Below are 18,494 nucleotides of genomic sequence, written 5' to 3'. Positions count from 1 at the left end.
ATACACATAATACAAAACAATGTATATACGAAAAACCCTTCTGTATTTGTACAAAGTTCAGAGCAATAAACTCTTCTATGTCACAAATCATTCAGAAGATTAAATAATGCAACTATGTGTAGCACGAAAGCTAGAAAGCGAAAGCTCCAAAGTACTTGTAATAGGCAGACTGATTTATTTCAGTACTACAGCTGCTTACCATATGAATCACCCTTGATCCACCTCACTCCTTTTATGCTCCAGCAAGCACAAACAAGGGAGCAGATGAATAAATATTTCTCGATCATAGTTTTAGAGTGTTTCTTTGGATCAAAAGAAAAATCTGCTGCTGAGGAAGGGGGGCGGGGGGGAAGCTCCTGTGAGGGGAAAAAGGAAGAGACATGATCTACTTTTTTTTTCCCCTACGTCCTCCATGTCAGAATTTTTGGATCTCTAGTCTCAAACACTGCAGGATTTTAAAATAAATCATTTAGAGACTCAGATCATTCATTCCATTGTACATCCCTAATAGCTGCTACAAGAAAGCAGAAGACAAACACTCAGAGATCTCAGAGCTATTCTTGATTTAAAAAAAAAAAAAAATGAAAGAACTGTAGTGAGCAGTAGGAAAACGCATGCAACAGAGACAAGCAAAATACGCTTTGATTTTCAGAGGAGCTATCTGAATTGTCTTTGTAACACTTATGCAAACAAGAACCGTACAGCCACTGTGCTGTGCGAGTATGAATACTATTTTACAGACAAATATTGTCAGATGCCTAACCCAAATAGCTCATAGTTCAACACACATAAAGGCTTGACAAGTGTTGCAAAGACATATTTCGGTATTTCTAGAAAGCCTCTATGTACTGAAAGCAAAAATATCAAAACATTGTCTTTTACTTATAAAAATAATCAACCAATATTTAGAGTCCTGGAACTCACTTTCTGTGGTTTTTGTAAGGGCTGAAAGCTGTGTTCATTGGCAGTAACAACAAAATTACATTTTCAAAGGATTCAATTCCTGATCACCACACTTCTGTGTCTGACAGTCCTTATGAGACTTCACATGGAATAATGGGCGTCCTTTGCCTAGTGTTAGTCAGATTGCTAGAGACTTTGAAAGACTGGAGAGAAACAGGGAGTGTAGTCCAAAGCAAATAAGGAACAGAGATGGAATATCTAAAAAGAAAAGGTTTATAAGACTGGAAGGTAGGAGATTTAAGGGATTTAAACATTTCTAAGGATTATAGAGTAATGGGAAGAAATAAGCAGCCGTTTATTCATTATATAGGTAGCTATGTAATCTGCAGTGACAATTTAAAAGTTAAAGCCAAGCTTAGGGGAATATTTTCGATGGACTATTAAAGCTGCTGTTTACAAGAAACCAGAATAAACTGCCGATGAAGCAGTGAGGACAGCTAGCTTTGAACAACTTAGGGCTGTGTTATGTTTTCACTTGGGGCTTGACCTACTCAGGATCAACTCCCAGTGAAATCATTCAAGGTAGGTTTTAAGCACCAAAAGGCAGATATTCCCTAAGGTAGGTGGGCCTATGTACCCCTATATCCTAGCATTTCTTTTCAGGTTTTCCATTGATTTGTGGGAAGTGAAAACAAGAGGCTAACCAGCCCTCCAGCACTCCTATAAACAATATATGGCGTACAAAAGAAAATAACTATATGGGTATAAAATACAAAACCAACTTGAACAATACATATTCTTGTCCCAAAATGGGAAAATAAAATGCAACAGTAACATTTAATCCTATTAGCTTTGTAACAAAAGCTCAGTAAGAGTTCATAGATAAGGATATTCCTTCAAGATTTCCACAGCCTTCAGAGATCTAAATGCACAGAAGTCAGGAAACTGGAGACTGGTGAGAGTCAGTAACTTTGACTCACGTAAGTCCCAACAGCCACAAGGTCACTGCAAGAGCAATGCAATGAGCTCTTGCTATCAGTAATCAGAAAGGTGGGCTGCATTTGTGCCCACAGATCAGCATACACCTTCTGAGGCTACAATGAAGATGATTTCATTGTCTAACCCACTGAGATCCTGAGCATAAAGCCATTTTATTTGGACACGTACGGAATACCAATCTTTCACCGAGATATATTCTTTGAAAGACAGTCACTTTGCCATCTTGAAAAATCACAGAAAATTACAACAAATTCCAAAGTATATTCAAAAAACAGTCAAAAATATTATTTGGCATCTTATTCCAATTTTAATCTATGTTGTTTTTTATCTTTCTAGACACCTATCCTATATAGGCTCTATGATTAATTTATTATCATTCCTTGTCCTGTTGGCATCCTCAGTCTTGCTGATTAATTTCTGTTATAGTCTCATTATTTCAGTTCTATAAATACCCCATTTCATTTTACTCCTTTCTATAGTTATTTTGCAACCTTCTTTTTCTCCTCCACCTGGGGCTCTCACTTTCAATTTAACATGAGACAGTGGGCAAAGATTGAGCTGAAATCCAGTAATTACACCTCCCTGCCCCGAAAAACGGAATCATTTATTTTTCTTATGGATGGAAGCAGCTGTGAGCTGCTCTGAAATCCCAAAAGCAATCCCACAAAAAACAATACTTATTACTTGTCAGATTAATAATAGAAAGTGTTGGCTTCCATAATTTGAAAAACATATATAGTTGGATTACAATATATTGCAACATTTGCATTTAGGAAGAATAAAGAGTTGAATCATAACCCAGACGCCAGCATGCTGGGCATATCTGGTTCCACCTGCAAGAATATTAAACCACCACCGAATTCATCACTGACAAAACAGGTTATATCCACAGTCGTTGGCATTCAGTACATGACTGCCCACAGAAGAGTCTCCCAGTTCTTTATGTCCTTGAGTTATGTTTACTACTTTCAGGCCTTACATTTTCTGACGTTTCAGCCTTTGCCATAAGTTCCTGGGATCCTCTGAAGGTTTGGGAAAGCTTCTGAGTGCTTCTCCTATAAGTGTAAGCACATCCTGAAATAAAAAGGAAACATGGAAATTACTTGGTTTTGTATTCCTGCCATTTCTCATGTCCTGTATCACAGGCCTACCATCGGCAGCTACATCCAATCCCTCAAAAGCAACTAGGTAGGCAGCACTCATCAGCACGATTCTGCTGGATTTTTAAAGCATCCTGTTTAAAAAACTTTGTTGAACATTGTGGCCAGTGATCTGCCCCATAAAGCAAGTTTCTTCCCTAAGGAGAGAAAGGAAAAAGCAGCTGACCTTTTCAGGGAAGCTGGGAGAAAAACAAGAGAAAAAAAGTGAAGCCTCACTTGAGACTGTTCTCAAATCTTAGGTATGGAGTGAATGGGAGTAAAAAAAATCAGGAGACTGGCATTATTAGGTAAAAAAAGAACATGTACAGTGCACAAATTCCCACCCTGCTCACAAACGCAGAAAGACAGATCTCAGGGCTTCAGAGAGCACTACTTATCCGTTGCTCAGAAACAACCTGCTTTCAGTCTGACTCCCTTTCAAAAAGTGAGAGAAGAGTTCTTCCCTCAGGAAGAAGATCATCCTGAGGAATAACCACAGAAGACCCAAGGAATTCCGTAAGTTTCAGCTTACATTGCCTACCATCTATTCCAGAGGTATTTCCTAACAATAAAGCTTGAATCTTTGTGACAGCAGACACAGACAGAAGACAGTTCTTCCAAGAAGAAATAGCGTATCTGAGAGGCCTTAGCCTCCATAACATGTTGCAGTGTCCTATTCTGAGACTCCTACACCAAAGGACGAGAAAGGAAGACTAGCATGGGCATAGTTACCTACTATCACATCACTTTGTTATTTACCATTTTGTCTTGGACAGCCCATCAGAAAACAAACTGTGGAGAAATAATCAAGATGTACCCAAAGCAATTCTAGGACATCCTGGGAAAGACCTTCAGCTTATATAAACCGGGCAAGCTCAAATGACTTGATCGGTATGTTAGTCCCAAGCGTTTTATTAATTATATAGAGCCAAATTCTGTTTTGACTTGCACTGCATTTAGGACAATCTGATCTCACTGCCATAAATCAGAGGGAAACCTGGCTTACGGATTCTTTAGTTACAGTACGTATAAAATGTACCACAACTTTTTTTTAACAACATTTGCTTACTCTGGAGTAAATCTGTTCTTCCAATTTCTCTTGGATTAAAGCACTTTCCATTAGCATCTTCTTTCGTCTGAGAAAGGTAGTCTTGGCTAGCTCTGCTTTCTTCTTCTGACAGTCAGGGCACACTGAAGATTCGTGGATTTGAGCTTCTGTCACCTGAAAGATGAGACTTTGATGCAATGAGCAATGTCTGTCCTAGCCAGATGGCCGCTCCATTAAAAACAATCAATAAAAACACAGATACAGATACTGTCTAAAGACAAAAATTTGCTTTTGTAGGCAGTTGTAAATTATTTCATAATCTTTGTCACAGTATCATCTTGATGAGTCTGTCTGAATGTTTTCATGCTCAATATATTTGCTCTTCCCCAGGTATTACCCCTTCCAGCACTGATAACTTAGTTTCATCAAAATTATCTACTTGTATCTCAGAACCATAGCACTGATCTGTAATATACTATTTCTTCTTGTAACAGGCAAAGTTTCCCCAATGCTTGAGGTTGCACGGACATTACTGACTGCTTCCACAGAAACTGTAACAGTTTAAAAAAAAAAAAAGTCATGTGATTGCAAAGCAACACATTGGTGACCAGCCAAAACCAACTGTGAGGATACAGTTATACTGGCAAAAAATTTCTTTTAATTAGTATGACTCATTTGACCCTGGGTGGATGCTCAGTACAAATTACAATTTTGCCAGTGTAAACCTGTACATATTTTGCCGGTGTGAAATATGTTTAGAGCACCACCAGCCGTTAGTTACTCTTGCTTAATGAGTACCTGATGTTCCAGGAAGCCAGTCTGTGCATGCTAACCAGACTTCCACAACAGCAAATACACTAACTCCTGAAGGCTCAATTAAGTTAAATTAACGTGTTTTACTCCACATTTCAAATACTTGATCATCAAAACTCAGTAACAGCAATTGTTAATCAGCAATAATTCCCACCACCTATAACTGCCTGTCTGTAATGAGGCTATGGGAACAGCAGTGTTCCTATGCTGACAGTATACATAAGGCCTTCATAGAGGTTACGATTACCTTTACAAATTTTAAGAGGTAAATAAACTCTGAAGCAATTAGTTTAAATATCTATCTGCAGCTCTCAGTCAGAATACAAACAAAATTCTACAATTTTCTTTGTAAGATAAACAGTACCACTTATTAATTCCTATGTTAGTTTATCCACGATGAAGTCTTAAGAGTATTTAATAGCGTTACACAAATCCCAGTATTTGTGCATTTATGAAATAGCAATAATTTTATCTGATTTAATTTACACAGATTCCATCTGGTTACATAAACACAATAAGCTGCTACAAAAGCAGTGGAATCAATCCTAGAAAGTTATGTCTCAAGCCTCTCTGTCTTCTTCTCCCTTGACTACTTCTCCTCTGCATAAAAATGTTACTACGTGGAGGTAAAGACAGAAGCAAACAGACATAGCAGTCAAAGTTACTCTTCTTTGAAAATGTATTACCACACCGTATGACAAATAAAGAGGCGGTAAAAATTCTCCAAAATTTGGATGGTGGGTTGGTTAACATTAATACCATGGAAGAATGCAGATTGCTGAAACTTCAGCAAAAAAAATTTAAACAGGAAGCCTGAAATAATCATCACGCCAGAACTGACTTTAAAAGTATTACTCCCTGCTCACCTAGCACAGGCTTTGCAGAGGAGTATGTTATCACTTTTACTACGTTATACGGCAATAAATTAAAGCCAGCAAATGTGATAGAGATAAAACAAAATAAATGACTGTAATTATTATTCAAAGCTCATTTTTTGTTTTATCGGAAATACTTTCCCAGATGCAGACATTCTGTACCAATTTCAGACAAAGTACAGACATTTGCCAAGGCCCAGATTTAGGGGTGAAGGCATCTGTGGGCAATGGTCACTACTCAAATCCACATAACCACATATTCAAATCCACCTGCAAGCACAAAGCAAGAATGCAAGTATCATTGGCCAAAAAAAGTACCAGTCTTGAGACTCTTAGATGCAGAGCTGAAGGGAGGAGCTGGGTCACAATGCCTATGCTATGGTGGGGAAAAAAACACTGGGCTGGTGAAAAAGAAAAGCACTCTGAATTGTGTAAAGATAATACAGATGCTTCTTAATAAAGGAACTGATGTAATCAAAATTCTACTGGACATGCTTTAATTCTTAATATTACCTAATGTCTAAGAAAGCTGGGAGAGGGGGGTAGGTTTTGCCTTTGGAATACTTCCAATACTGGAGTCACAAAGACTCCACAATCAAGTAATATGCAGAATACTTCTACAAACAACAGGTGCAGATGTAACCAGAAAACGAGGCACTTCAGTTGATCCAGGGCTTATTGTGGACTGCAATAACTGACCATCCCAGCCTCGCTCAATCACAAAGATCATTATTTTATCACCAGACAATATTTTACAACGATTTGGTTATTTACTAGCAATAGTTCTGCAGTAGTGTCTAACAAAAAGATGAGAAAGGTAAATCTTGAGATATCAAGCAAAAACCTCTTTCAGAGGCCTGAGCGTGGCATCAGTAAGGTCTGCCTGATTTGATCCTTACATTACAGCTTTTTTTCCCAGTGGTTCTCCCAAAAGCATAGGCAAAATCTAAATTTTTTTCTTCCTTGCAGTACCTGTTTAACAGTCTCTCCGATATTTTTCAGGCGGATTCTGTTCATTAGCTGGTCAGGAACAACGCAGTTCAAGTCACTTGTCTCTGGTTTCTTTGCTGTGAATCCATGCTGCAGCTTTCTTGACTTGCCACCATTTGCCTGCTTAGAGACCAGCTGCTGACGCATCTTGCTTATCTTAATGGTGCAAAAAGACTGGAGAGCATCCAGTTCTCCATCTAATAATTCAGTAATTTCTGTCAGGCATAAATCAACAAAACAAAAGTGTCAATTACTGTATCAGGAAAAGAGAAGAATTACTGGTCTTCTATCTGTGCGACCTCATATTATCTATCTAATAAAAAAACAAATCCAATGTCAAGCCTAGAGGCAATGACTATAATAACAGCAGTGCAGAATTTAAATAAAAATCTGGATGATAACTGCACGAACTTGCACACTAAATGTCTCCATGAATAGTCTCCAAAGAAGGGAGCCTGGTTTTGGTTGGGATAGAGTTAATTTCCTTCCTAGTAGCTGGTACAGTGCTGTGTTTTGGATTTAGGATGACAATAATGGTGATAACCCACAGATGTTTTAGTTGTTGCTGAGCAGTGCTTACACTAGTCAAGGACTTTTCAGCTTCTCATGCTCTACCGACTGAGAAGGCTGGAGGTGCACAAGAAGCTGGGAGGGGGCACAGCCAAACTGGCCAAAGGTACATTCCATACCATGGGAAGTCATGCTCAGTACATAAACTGGGGGAAAGCTGGCTGGGGGGGCCACTGCTTGGGGACTGGCTGGGCATCGGTCGGCGGGTGGTGAGCAATTGTACTGTGCACCACTTGCTTTGTATATTCTTATTATTATTACTATTAGTAGTAGCATTTTATTTTATTTCAATTATTAAACTGTTTTTATCTCAACCCATGAGTTTTCTCACTTTCACTCTTCCGATTCTCTCCCCCATCACACTGGGGGGGGGAGTGAGCAAGCAGCTGTGTGGTGCTCAGTTGCCAACTGAGGTTAAACCACAACAGAACCCTAAAGAATTAGACTACTTATTGACACAGCACAAATATATTAGTAAAGCAAGTACTTAAATACCATGACATTAAATAAACTGAGTTTCAATGACTGCCCAATACAGATTTAGCTTCTTCCTACCCGAAACTGCAACTTGCTAAAACAAAAGGAATTAACATTTAACAAGAGCTACTCATCTAGTAACTCTAAGGAGCAATTCATAAGACACTGAAAAATTACAAGGCGGTGTCTATTGAAGTAACTCTGGAAAACACCTCAAATATATTCTACAACCTACAGTTAGTAATTTTTTTTTTTTGAGGAAATGCAATTACATTAGAAAATACTTTCCACTAAAACTTCAACGATCATTTCCTAAATTATTTATATGACCTTGTTTAAACAATATCTTTCACTCTTTCATCTTCTCTTATCCTTCCCAGTGGCATGTAATAATAAGTAAGAACTGAGAGATTATACTTCAGACAGCAGATAAAGATGGATTTACAACTTCATTCAATGCTTAGTGGGAGATTTTCCACAGGCTTAAACACAGCCAATCAATACAGACTAGCTAACATGAGTAATTGTGTTACAATTTCAGTATTTCATGAGCATCAGCATATAATGATGCTGTGTAGTACTACACGGCCTTAAGAGATACCACTGTTTTCAATTATTTAAACAGGGGAGAGTAACTCTCTACCTTTATTACACAGATTTCACTTTTATGCAACTACTGAAGCCCAACTAAACACTTTAATGTGTGTAATTAAAGGAGAAATGAGGAGAAGGCAAAACATTACAGTAAGCATTACTAGAAGTCTTGGGAATACCTTTGCACGTAGCCAATGCTAACACAGCGTTCCCTTCTCAGGACTCCACTCTGATAGTCAAAAGAAGTCAGACAACTAATGATGACTACACAGGTAAGGTACGGTCAGTTTGTTTTAACTCAAAGTATTCAGAAACAAATTATACTGCCCATTTAGCTGGAAAGTATGACTATACCATTTAAACAATCCCTCCATATTGTCTGTTTCACTTATTTTCAGTGATTAAATTCAGTTTTACTTTCTCTAGACAGGCACTGCATATTTCACTGCATATTTCAGGGTGCTTGTCTGACAATGAGTGCATTGGCATTCCAGTCCTGTGGGGTACCTTGGCATAACCACAACACAAATCCTTAAAACACTGAACAGTATGAATGTAAAACTTCGCCTAAATATGCTGCGATGCATTTAGTCTCAAGTACGCAAGATATAGCTGTGGAATTTTGCAAGGAAAATGAGTATCTCTGCAGAAATGTAGTCAATCCATATAAAGGATAAGTGGATCTATAGTTAAGACTAAGCAAAGCAGGAATTGGTGAGCTTTGCTTTATGGACAACAAGGAAAAGATGTGATTTAAGTACAACTACCACAGTTCAGAATCAATCATCGTAAAGCAATTTACTCCTCCTTAGAAGATGATGTATCAAATTGACTAAAGGCAAAGACATAGTGATACTTTATAGACAGATGAATAAGAATTAACAATACTTTAAAATGCAATTTAACAAAAATTTTTTCTTTGGTAAGATCATAAACATTTGAGTGGAAACCACCATTTCAGTCATCAGGTCATTTTCCTTACAACTGCAATGCAGAATCCCTGTAAAACAGTGTAAATCATGTGCCACTACTGGGTTTAATCACACTAAATAAATAGTGGCATATTCATCTATGCTGCTGTTGTGGTTTAACCCGGCAGGCAGCTAAACACCACGCAGCCGTTCGCTCACTCCCCCCCTCAGTGGGATGGGGGAGAGAATCGAGGAAGAAAAAAAAAAAAGTAAAATTTGTGGGTTGAGATAAAGACAGTTTAATAGGACAGAAAAGGAAGGGAAAATAACAATAATGATAATGGTGATAAAAGAATATACAAAATAAGTGATGCACAATGCAATTGCTCACCACCCGCCGACCGATGCCCAGCCAGTTCCCGAGCAGTGGTCACCCCCCAAGCCAACTCCCCCCAGTTTCTGTACTGAGCATGACGTCCCATGGTGTGGAATATCCCCTTGGCCAGTTTGGGTCGGCTGTCCTGGCTGTGCCCCCTCCCAGCTTCTCGCTGGCAGGGCATGAGAAGCTGAAAAGTCCTTGACTAGTGTAAGCACTGCTCAGCAACAACTAAAACATCGCTGTGTTATCACATTATTGTCATTCTAAATCCAAAACACAGCACTGTACCAGCTACTAGGAAGAAAATTAACTCTATCCCAGCCAAAACCAGGACAGCCACATATAGAATGAATAAAAAGATTAAAAAGTTACTATTGGGGGGGGGGGGGGGGGGGAACCTCTAGAAAAAGCATTTACATATACTAAGTTGAGTACTCAAATGCACAAGTAAAACACATGGGGCCTGCTGAACATTTTGTGACAATTTAATACCAGCCTAATTAATTCACTTAGGTTTCTCCTGACATATAGAAGCGCATTTTAATTAAGAATTGGTTTCTAATAGAGCATGAATTGTGTGCTGCCATAAACCCATCCATTTGCTCATTTGCACCTACAGACATTAGAAGAAACGCTAGCAAAGAGAACAGCAATTTTTAAACCTGACTGCACAACCAATTTCAAAAAGTTACTTGTTTAATATTAGTTCATGTTTAACAGTAAATAAGCTCAGAAAGAATAAAAGTTATCAAGGATCAAGGACTACAATTTTATTGAAACAAGAACAAAAAATTATGAGAAAAGTCAGCACACAGTTAAATTCTGCAAAGTTAGTCTTTTAACTGCACAATGATTGTTTATACTTCCAGATTTTCTTCTAGTTATATGAGGTTCACCTGTCCTTCAGCTGAAAGAAAAGAGATGCATACGGATCTATGCACTTGCTTTGGGGGTGGCTGGTTTTACTTATTTCTTGTGTCTTTCACATATTCCCTCGTTTCCATCTTTGAACTAGACATGCTCAAATGCTCAATCCCCATTTGTGGTGGCAGACTTAAATGTCACTGCATGTCTCTCTACAGAGAATCCCTGCCAGTGCCAACTGCTGTTCCAGAAGTGCATTTTGCTGACGCTTGGTTGCCCCGAATCCTGCATTCCCACATCCTCTTCGTTGGAGAGGAATAAGGCAGGAACAGGTGACAAGAAGAGCAAAACCAGACACCAGAACAGACATCACGTCAGAGCCATGTATCACACAGCAGTAAGGTCACAAAGCACAGAGTATTTAGGAAGTAAAGCACAACAAACTGGACCAAGAAGCTACTCTGATTACAGAAGCACTCAGTGCGTACCAACGGAGATAAGCTAATCTCCATGTCTACGTTCTAAACCCTGCTGTGTGGTTTATAACTAAAGTGACCTACATAGATTTTGTTTTCTGTATGCAACTACATCTTTAAGTATGACATTTTAAATCTGTATGAGTGAAGGGAGAAAAATAAAGAAAATCTGGATTAGGTTTCCTTTGATGTCTAACTTTGATTTAATAGGAAAATAGGCAGGCATTTTGTTGTTGTTATGCTCTACTAATACTCTAATAAAGAAGAAAAAACGTAAAACGGTTAAAGGCAGTAACTGATAACTACTCTTCAGAAAGATTTTAACTCTGCATCTCAAGATAACATTTTCATAATTATCTAAATTGCATTTGTACAGTTGAGTGCAGCAGTTCAGATTAACATGCTGACGGCCCGATCGGCAAACATAGGGTTTGAAAGATTTGTGCAGATAACACAGAACTGATATAAACAGTCTGAAATATCAGGCTATTTATTACAAACACGAATTTAAAGCAAGTAAAGTTCCTCCAGCATGGTGACGGATACCCTCAGTTTCCACCAACATTAGTGAGATGAGACAACAGTAAGTACCTTGCAGAATCCATGTCTTTTGGAAGAAACTCATTCTTTCCCAGTTCCATAATGGCATTAATGAACTCTATGAACTTTCTTTACAAGCAGGTTTCCATTTAGAAGTCGCTGGTTGGAATGTCCCCCCCATTGCCTACATTAATACTATTTTATGACAGAATCACAAGAGAAGTCCGGAATCTCAGGGCCTAACTAGGTCTGCAGGAATCCCACAACCCGTGCATGTTATCAAGCAGTAAGCTTTGTTGCTGAAAAGCTCAGGAATAGTAAAGAGAGCTGGTATAGACTATAGGATACCTGCTCCCTTCTCCAAACAGAGCAGTAGGATGTTTTCTCAATTTTTATAAATAGACTACTACTACTTTTAATAAATACTTTCAATAAACTACTATTTGGTAAGTCAATAATTAAATGCTTGGACATACGAAAATTTGCTCACAAAATTAATATAAACTAGATCTACTCAGAAATACTCTGGACAAGCTGGAAAAAATCCCATGCAGAAAAATAAACACTTACACTTTCCTCAGTGCACATGTCTATGTGCACATGCCAGCGCCTTTCACCTTAACAGCACGAGCTGCAGGTATTCATTCGTCTGTATCTACACTGGCCTTTTTTACTTTTAGATTTCCCATTGTTGACACCACTATCATAACAACAACAACAGTTAAATTGGTAATATGGACTGAACTGTATTTCAGCCACAAAACTGCCTGATGCTGCTCAAACATTCCTATGCCTCTAAATAACATACATGAACAACTAAAGCTCTCTCACTTTTGCCAGCAATCATGCAGTGCTAACACTGCAGAAAAAGAAATGAGCAAAAAGATTAATGTAGACACGTTACAAGCAAAGGTGAGAGCAAACTTCTGAATACCGTACAAGTCAGAGCATTAAAAAGCCCCACTTGAGCTTTCAGATACATCTAAGCTGAACAACTGCAGTTTCCTATAGTAAATTTTAAAGATGACTAATGGTCTTTGGAATAATCCATATGGAATTAGGGACTTACAGTCATTTTGTGATGCATTTGTCTAATAACAGTTAGTTGCTACAGCACTGGGGTAGAGGGCCAGAGAAGAGGAAGACAGAGAGACAGCTATGACAAAAAATTCTCACTTCCCTTGAAGCCAGCATCTAGGTTTTTCTTCTTTCAGCCCACAAAGAAAATGATGAAAAATAAGAATCACATTCCAGGGCATTCCCATATGCAAACCAGGATTTTTTTCCCCCCACATTTAACCCTACCAGTAGTAAGATAATAAAAAGAATTTTTGTTTTATTATCTGAAGACAAATTCAAAAGTATCATGCATGCTTAGTGCATACATCATTCATTTTGCTGAATCTACTGAGGGGACTAACTGTGCACCAATCTAGTTCTAGTTGAGCTCATCTTCTATTGTATTTAAAAAAAAAAATCTCCAAGATGATAAAATAATAAAAGGCTTGGGGAATACTGAGTACTGAATTATTAAGTCAAAGAGAAGTAGGCATTTATAGATGTCGGTATACAAAAGTCGCTGTGCTTGTTTTGTTTGTATGTTAACATTCTGCAATAAAAAACATAGTACCCAGCTAAGTATGACTGATGCTGATGAATTTGGGGATAACTTGTCAATCACATGACAGTGCACTGTGTTTGCATGAAAGAAGCATAAGCATGAACCTTATTTTGTGCTCTTCATATTGACAGTGGTTGGAAGCACTGTAACAACATGCCTGAGAAGTGCTTAGCTGCTAAGATGACAAACGATAGGACAGGCAGACAGAAGACTGCATCACCTCATACATCAGCGCAAGCTAATGAAACAGAACTTGCTACTCAAGACTGAGTGACCACTCTTACTCTCCTTGCCCATCAAAGTCCATAAACCAAATGCAAAATGTTAGCTTCTGCAGAACTACAAAAATTGGAGATTGATTAAGAGGATAAAATCTTCCCAAGCGTAACTTTCAAGGGAAAGCTCTGTAGAGATGGAAAACTTCCTCAACCTTACACTGTTGTTTATCATTCATTCAATGAATCTGAACTCATCAGGTCCTTTTCAATTTCTCTATGAATCAAATGGTCACAAGATTCTGATGTATTTTAGGAATGCTATCTCAGAGGAGCTCGCCAGAAGCCTCTCTACTATAGATGAGATGATCTACATTAACTGTCTTCTCACTTGACTACAGAGCAGTCTTGGAAAACCAGTAATAGAAAGATAAATGCTGAAGATGAGTCAGGAACTCGTAACATTGACTCACCACTGTTGTGAATGAGCTATACAATTAAGAATAGCCTAAAAATGATCTTAGGTCATGTTTTCCTATGATATATGGATGGTTTGAGGATGCTTGTACACAAATGCAATGCCATGAAGTACCTAGGCAGGAAGATCTCCCTGGTTAATCAGTCTTACAGGTGACCTACAAAACTTCTGAGTTTGTTCACTTCTCATGTACGTATAGACTGAGGAAGATTCCCTTTCTGCTTCAATTATTTTTTGCTCAACTACAGCTTTCTTGCTCTTTTTTTAATTAAAAATAGTATCTCTGACCCACTTTTCAGAAAGACTTAAGCAGAACTTGCATCCCACCATCTGCTCTCACAGTTGCTTGCATAACCAGTACATGCAAACAGCATCCTTCCTTCCTCCCTTCCCCTCTCCTCCTCCATACACTAAATCATTGTGTTGGTCAAAGCTGCTCCATTGTTCTCGTCAAAATTGGTGCCCTGCTGCCGCCCTCAGCTTGGGAAAGGAACTAAAACATGGCAAACAAGTAATGCAGTAATTAACACAACTGATTAACAAGGGGAAAAACATTTCACACAATAAATTCTGAAGTCACATTTACTTTGGAAGGAAAAAACCCACACTCCTAGTACCTGTACAGCTGGAGAGAAAAAAAAAAAGAAAAACTAAACAGTCCAGTAAAATTTTGAGGATTACAGTTAAATTTAAAATGTGGATACATTTTCTAATGTATTTATCCAGATCTTGTGGTAATGCATCACTAGGATAATGTCACTACGTCAGAAGCATCAAAGCCATGTGTGTTATGGGAGACAAACTGCTTTCTGAGAAAGCACAAAAGAGAAACTTCGTACTTAATTACGTGGCTAATTAAGCCAGACTAATTACCTGGCTTAACTTTTATAGCTTGTATATAAAATTTAAGACTAGTTAAAAGTTTACATCCCCTTTCAAAAGAAACAAGAATTATAACCTCTACTAAAGTTACTGAACTCACCAGCAGGAGTTTTGACGACATGTTTGTCTTGCTTAATGCCAGTTGCTTTATTATTTAGATCAACCCATTTTCCCATGACATCTCTTTCTATAGCTGCAGAATCCGCTACTTCAGACTGCTCATCTACAATGAAAAAAGGTAGCTTTGAACATACATTGTAAAGAAAGCAGGACTGCAGAAAAAGCAAGTGGGAGGCAAATAATCCTCCACTCGAATGTGAGTTCTCCCTGTTGAGGGAAAAGAAACCCTAAGCCATAGGCCTATACAGATGATATCAGTGATTTCAGGGTGAAACGCTGAGCAAACTTCTGTCCCACAAAGGATCTCATATTGCTCATTTCTAATCACCCCACTGCAAGACAATGTAGGATACACTGAGAAAAACAGAGACTACTGCTTAGAGCTTGTTGACACATTCAATTTTATCTGTAATGCTAACTTAACAATCTACCTTCTCCCTCTTTCAGCCCCATCGCTTATTTTCAGCCTTGAATAGGCTCTTCATTTGTGGCAGTACAAGTACTCTTAGGAGCTTAGGTGAACTGTCTCAAGGCATTGATCCAAGTGAAAAATAACGTGGGGCAGGAGAAATAAAAAAATCCGTATTGGCTCCCTGTTCTCCAGCTTGTTCCAGCACAACTCCAGTTCTGCAGAAACTGAGGAAACGGCAAAGATGTGAAAGCAAATAGCTGGGAAAAGACAAAAGACTTCAGAGGTCTGAAAAGTCACTGCCACTGACAGCAAGGTGCATACGGTGTGGTCCCAGTTCAAAACACTGAGCACACTCAGGAAGCACCCGACTTCTCTACTGTCTTCAGGGTACTAATAGCAAATTCAGTGGGCTTATGCAAGGAAATAACGTGTCCCTACGGGGACACCAGCATGACAGGTTTTCTATAGTTTTTATTATTTATATATGCTGTTCTCGGTAAGATATATACCGCAGAAAGCAATCAATTTCCCAAAATATTTTTCTATGAATTATTCCCTCGTTTCTCATTTAACTGGTAGTATTCAGAAGACTCCATAATTTTATGAAACATTAACCTTGTAAAGATAAAAAGTGGTAACACTTATTAAAAAAACCTCTACGCACAGAGCAAGGATTCCCCCAGCATTCCATTCCTTGATGCCAGAAATAAGGATTTCAAAAGTTAGACATGGAATAATTTAAAAAAACTTGTTGTATCTCCAGGGAAAAAAAAAAAAGGTTTATTAAAACCTATCATCTGTAAAAACCAAAAATTTTAAGCAAAACTGTTAAATCTATTAGGTGCTGTTCAATTATATAAATGTAGCATGAATAAGGCACCAAAGCAATGATCATCTCTTTATTCAGATTTTTGAAGCACTGATATTGAATGCTATACTCTGTGCTACGACAAACAGGGTTTACATTCATGTATATACACCTGACAACAAATTTTGCCCTGCGTTGTTGGGATTTCACGCCTAAACCATATTTAAAAAGGATTCCTAACGATAATGGTGCTGGTTATTACTGCAGAGTGAAAAAAAACCCCAACCCACAGTAAAATGTTAGATAGATGAGGGACAGGGGGATCATCTCTACCGGACTGTCTGTAGTAGGAAAAGGAACAGCTTGCCAATGTTAAAGTATAGACAAGGTTAATTATATACTGGTATATGCCAGCTGATCAAGTTAAACTGAGTAGAATCAGATTACAAGAGTAACAGCTAATAGACATTAAAATATATGTTAAGACTACACTACTTTTAAAAATATATTAAAAGCGTTGTAGCTAATCTTTAAAGCGATAATGTTTCTACATGCTGACAAGCTCCCAGACTAAAAAGGGATTTTAAAAAATATTCATCTCTTCAAGTACTCACAATACTTACCAGACCAAACTTGGAGAAAAGAAGAATGTAGAAGCATGACAGAGAACCCCACAGAGACAGAAGAAAACCTAACAAGACATTAAGGCAGTTAGCTTATGTCCTGCCACCTGCCTCTTTATCACTCATCTGATGCAGCTTTAAGGTACTATCTAGCCCTCTTAAGTATTTCAAGTCCTGGAACTTTCCCTGTGCCCTTGGAAAGATTATTTTACGGCCCAGCTACTTTTCAAACAAGATATCTTGCAGAATTTTTTTTTTTAACATGCCAACAGAATTTCAGCATCACAAAGAAGGGTTTCCATGGCCAAATCATAACACTTCTGCATGTAGCTGTCAGCAAATCCCGAGAGCGCAAAACACAGATCTAGTCAGCATACAGATGTTCTGTTGCTTGGCACAGCAAGAACACTGTACACAATTTTTACATTTTTATTTTTGCTGATTCAAGCCTCCACTGCATTGATTTAAAGCTGTGAAAGACAGGTCTCAAGTATGGTAAGCTCTGCATACCTGCATGATTTTGGCCTGCCAACTGTGACATGCTTTCCAATGTTATCTGACACAGCAGACCACTCACTCTCTCACCGCCAGCAGGCTGCTTCTTCCTCACTGAAGGGCTCAAAGGTGTCTTCTGAATAGTCCAAACCAGAGCTACTGTAACTCTGGCTCAATTCCTTCCGCCACTTTTCATAGTTACCAGAGCTATCTGCCGAGGTAGTCGCCGTGGTGCAGCACTGCAAATAAAACCAAAAGCATGTAACAGGTTCAATTATACAGGAGGAATGACTGGATTACTTATAGCAATGGGGGACATATGGAGGAACACTGCAGCTCAGCTCACGCCCAATTTAGCTACCACAATGGGTGGATGAAATAACTTACTTCATCTGTGCACTGGATCAAGGCAACACCCTTCAAAGCACTACCGTTGATCAAAGCACTGCATCATTAAGATCCGCTGGGTAAGCACACACAGCATTCCTTTCCAATTTGTAGTGAATTACAGTAACACTTGGATAAAATCGTTCATGAAAACAAAAAAAAAAAAATTAAAAAATAGTATTTTTTTTGCCTTCGGATTATTAAGCCTCTCACCACTCAGAAATGCAAAACCTCCTTGTTCTGCTTAGATTTTGTCTAGAAAATTAAAAAGAGAACATAACAAGCATCAGCCAGCTGATGTTCTCAAATGAGGAGTTGTGCTCCCAATGTGAAAAAGAGAAATAAAGTTCTCCAGATTCAAGCCCCAGCAACAAAACAGACCTCAGATAGTTACCTATCATGTTACGGATTTATTTTAAAGCTTTGTTCTTACTTATTTTATTCTTTTTTATTAGAATGATGCAATACCCCTTCTTCCTTTGAATTTAAGGACCTAAATAACTTTGCCCTGAATAATTTTGCTCCAATTTCTTCCCTACTCTCATAAAGAAAGGAGAGTACATGTATGGGCAACGTCCCTCTGGAAAGATGCTTGCAGCAGTCAGTCATGGTTCCTTCATCAGAAGGATGGGAACCCCAACATGGTAACTGTAGGCAGACAAAGGCACTTTCTGTCATGCCTGAAATTCAGGTATGCCACCGTACTTGGTGTTTTGTCACTGGGGTTTAGGCAACTTTGTTTTAAAGGTGCTGACTTTGGCCATTTCCCTACTGAATATGCTGTGCTGCCTGTTTTACACGCCACATTACTGCCAAAGTCTTTCTGTGCACTGTGTAAAGACCCTGTGCCCCTAAAACAAATTCAGGACTTCCTT

At 38.5% G+C, this 18,494-nt stretch overlaps 1 protein-coding gene across 1 annotated transcript in view; it reads right to left on the bottom strand.

Annotated features, from left to right (window-relative positions):
* The window catches only part of C9H8orf48 (chromosome 9 C8orf48 homolog), a 28,699-nt gene that overhangs the window by 8,790 nt on the left and 1,415 nt on the right, over positions 1–18,494 (bottom strand). Inside the window, 6 exon segments of the mRNA XM_076347482.1 lie at positions 2,882–2,976; positions 4,111–4,263; positions 6,750–6,982; positions 14,875–14,997; positions 17,248–17,290; positions 17,292–17,471. Coding sequence (XP_076203597.1) covers positions 2,882–2,976; positions 4,111–4,263; positions 6,750–6,982; positions 14,875–14,997; positions 17,248–17,290; positions 17,292–17,471 — 827 coding nt within the window.

This window comes from Aptenodytes patagonicus, chromosome 9 (genome assembly GCF_965638725.1).
Source record: "Aptenodytes patagonicus chromosome 9, bAptPat1.pri.cur, whole genome shotgun sequence".
Taxonomy (NCBI): domain Eukaryota; kingdom Metazoa; phylum Chordata; class Aves; order Sphenisciformes; family Spheniscidae; genus Aptenodytes; species Aptenodytes patagonicus.
The sequence above is the reverse complement of the archived record's forward strand: the minus strand, read 5'-3'. Positions and strand labels throughout refer to the sequence as shown.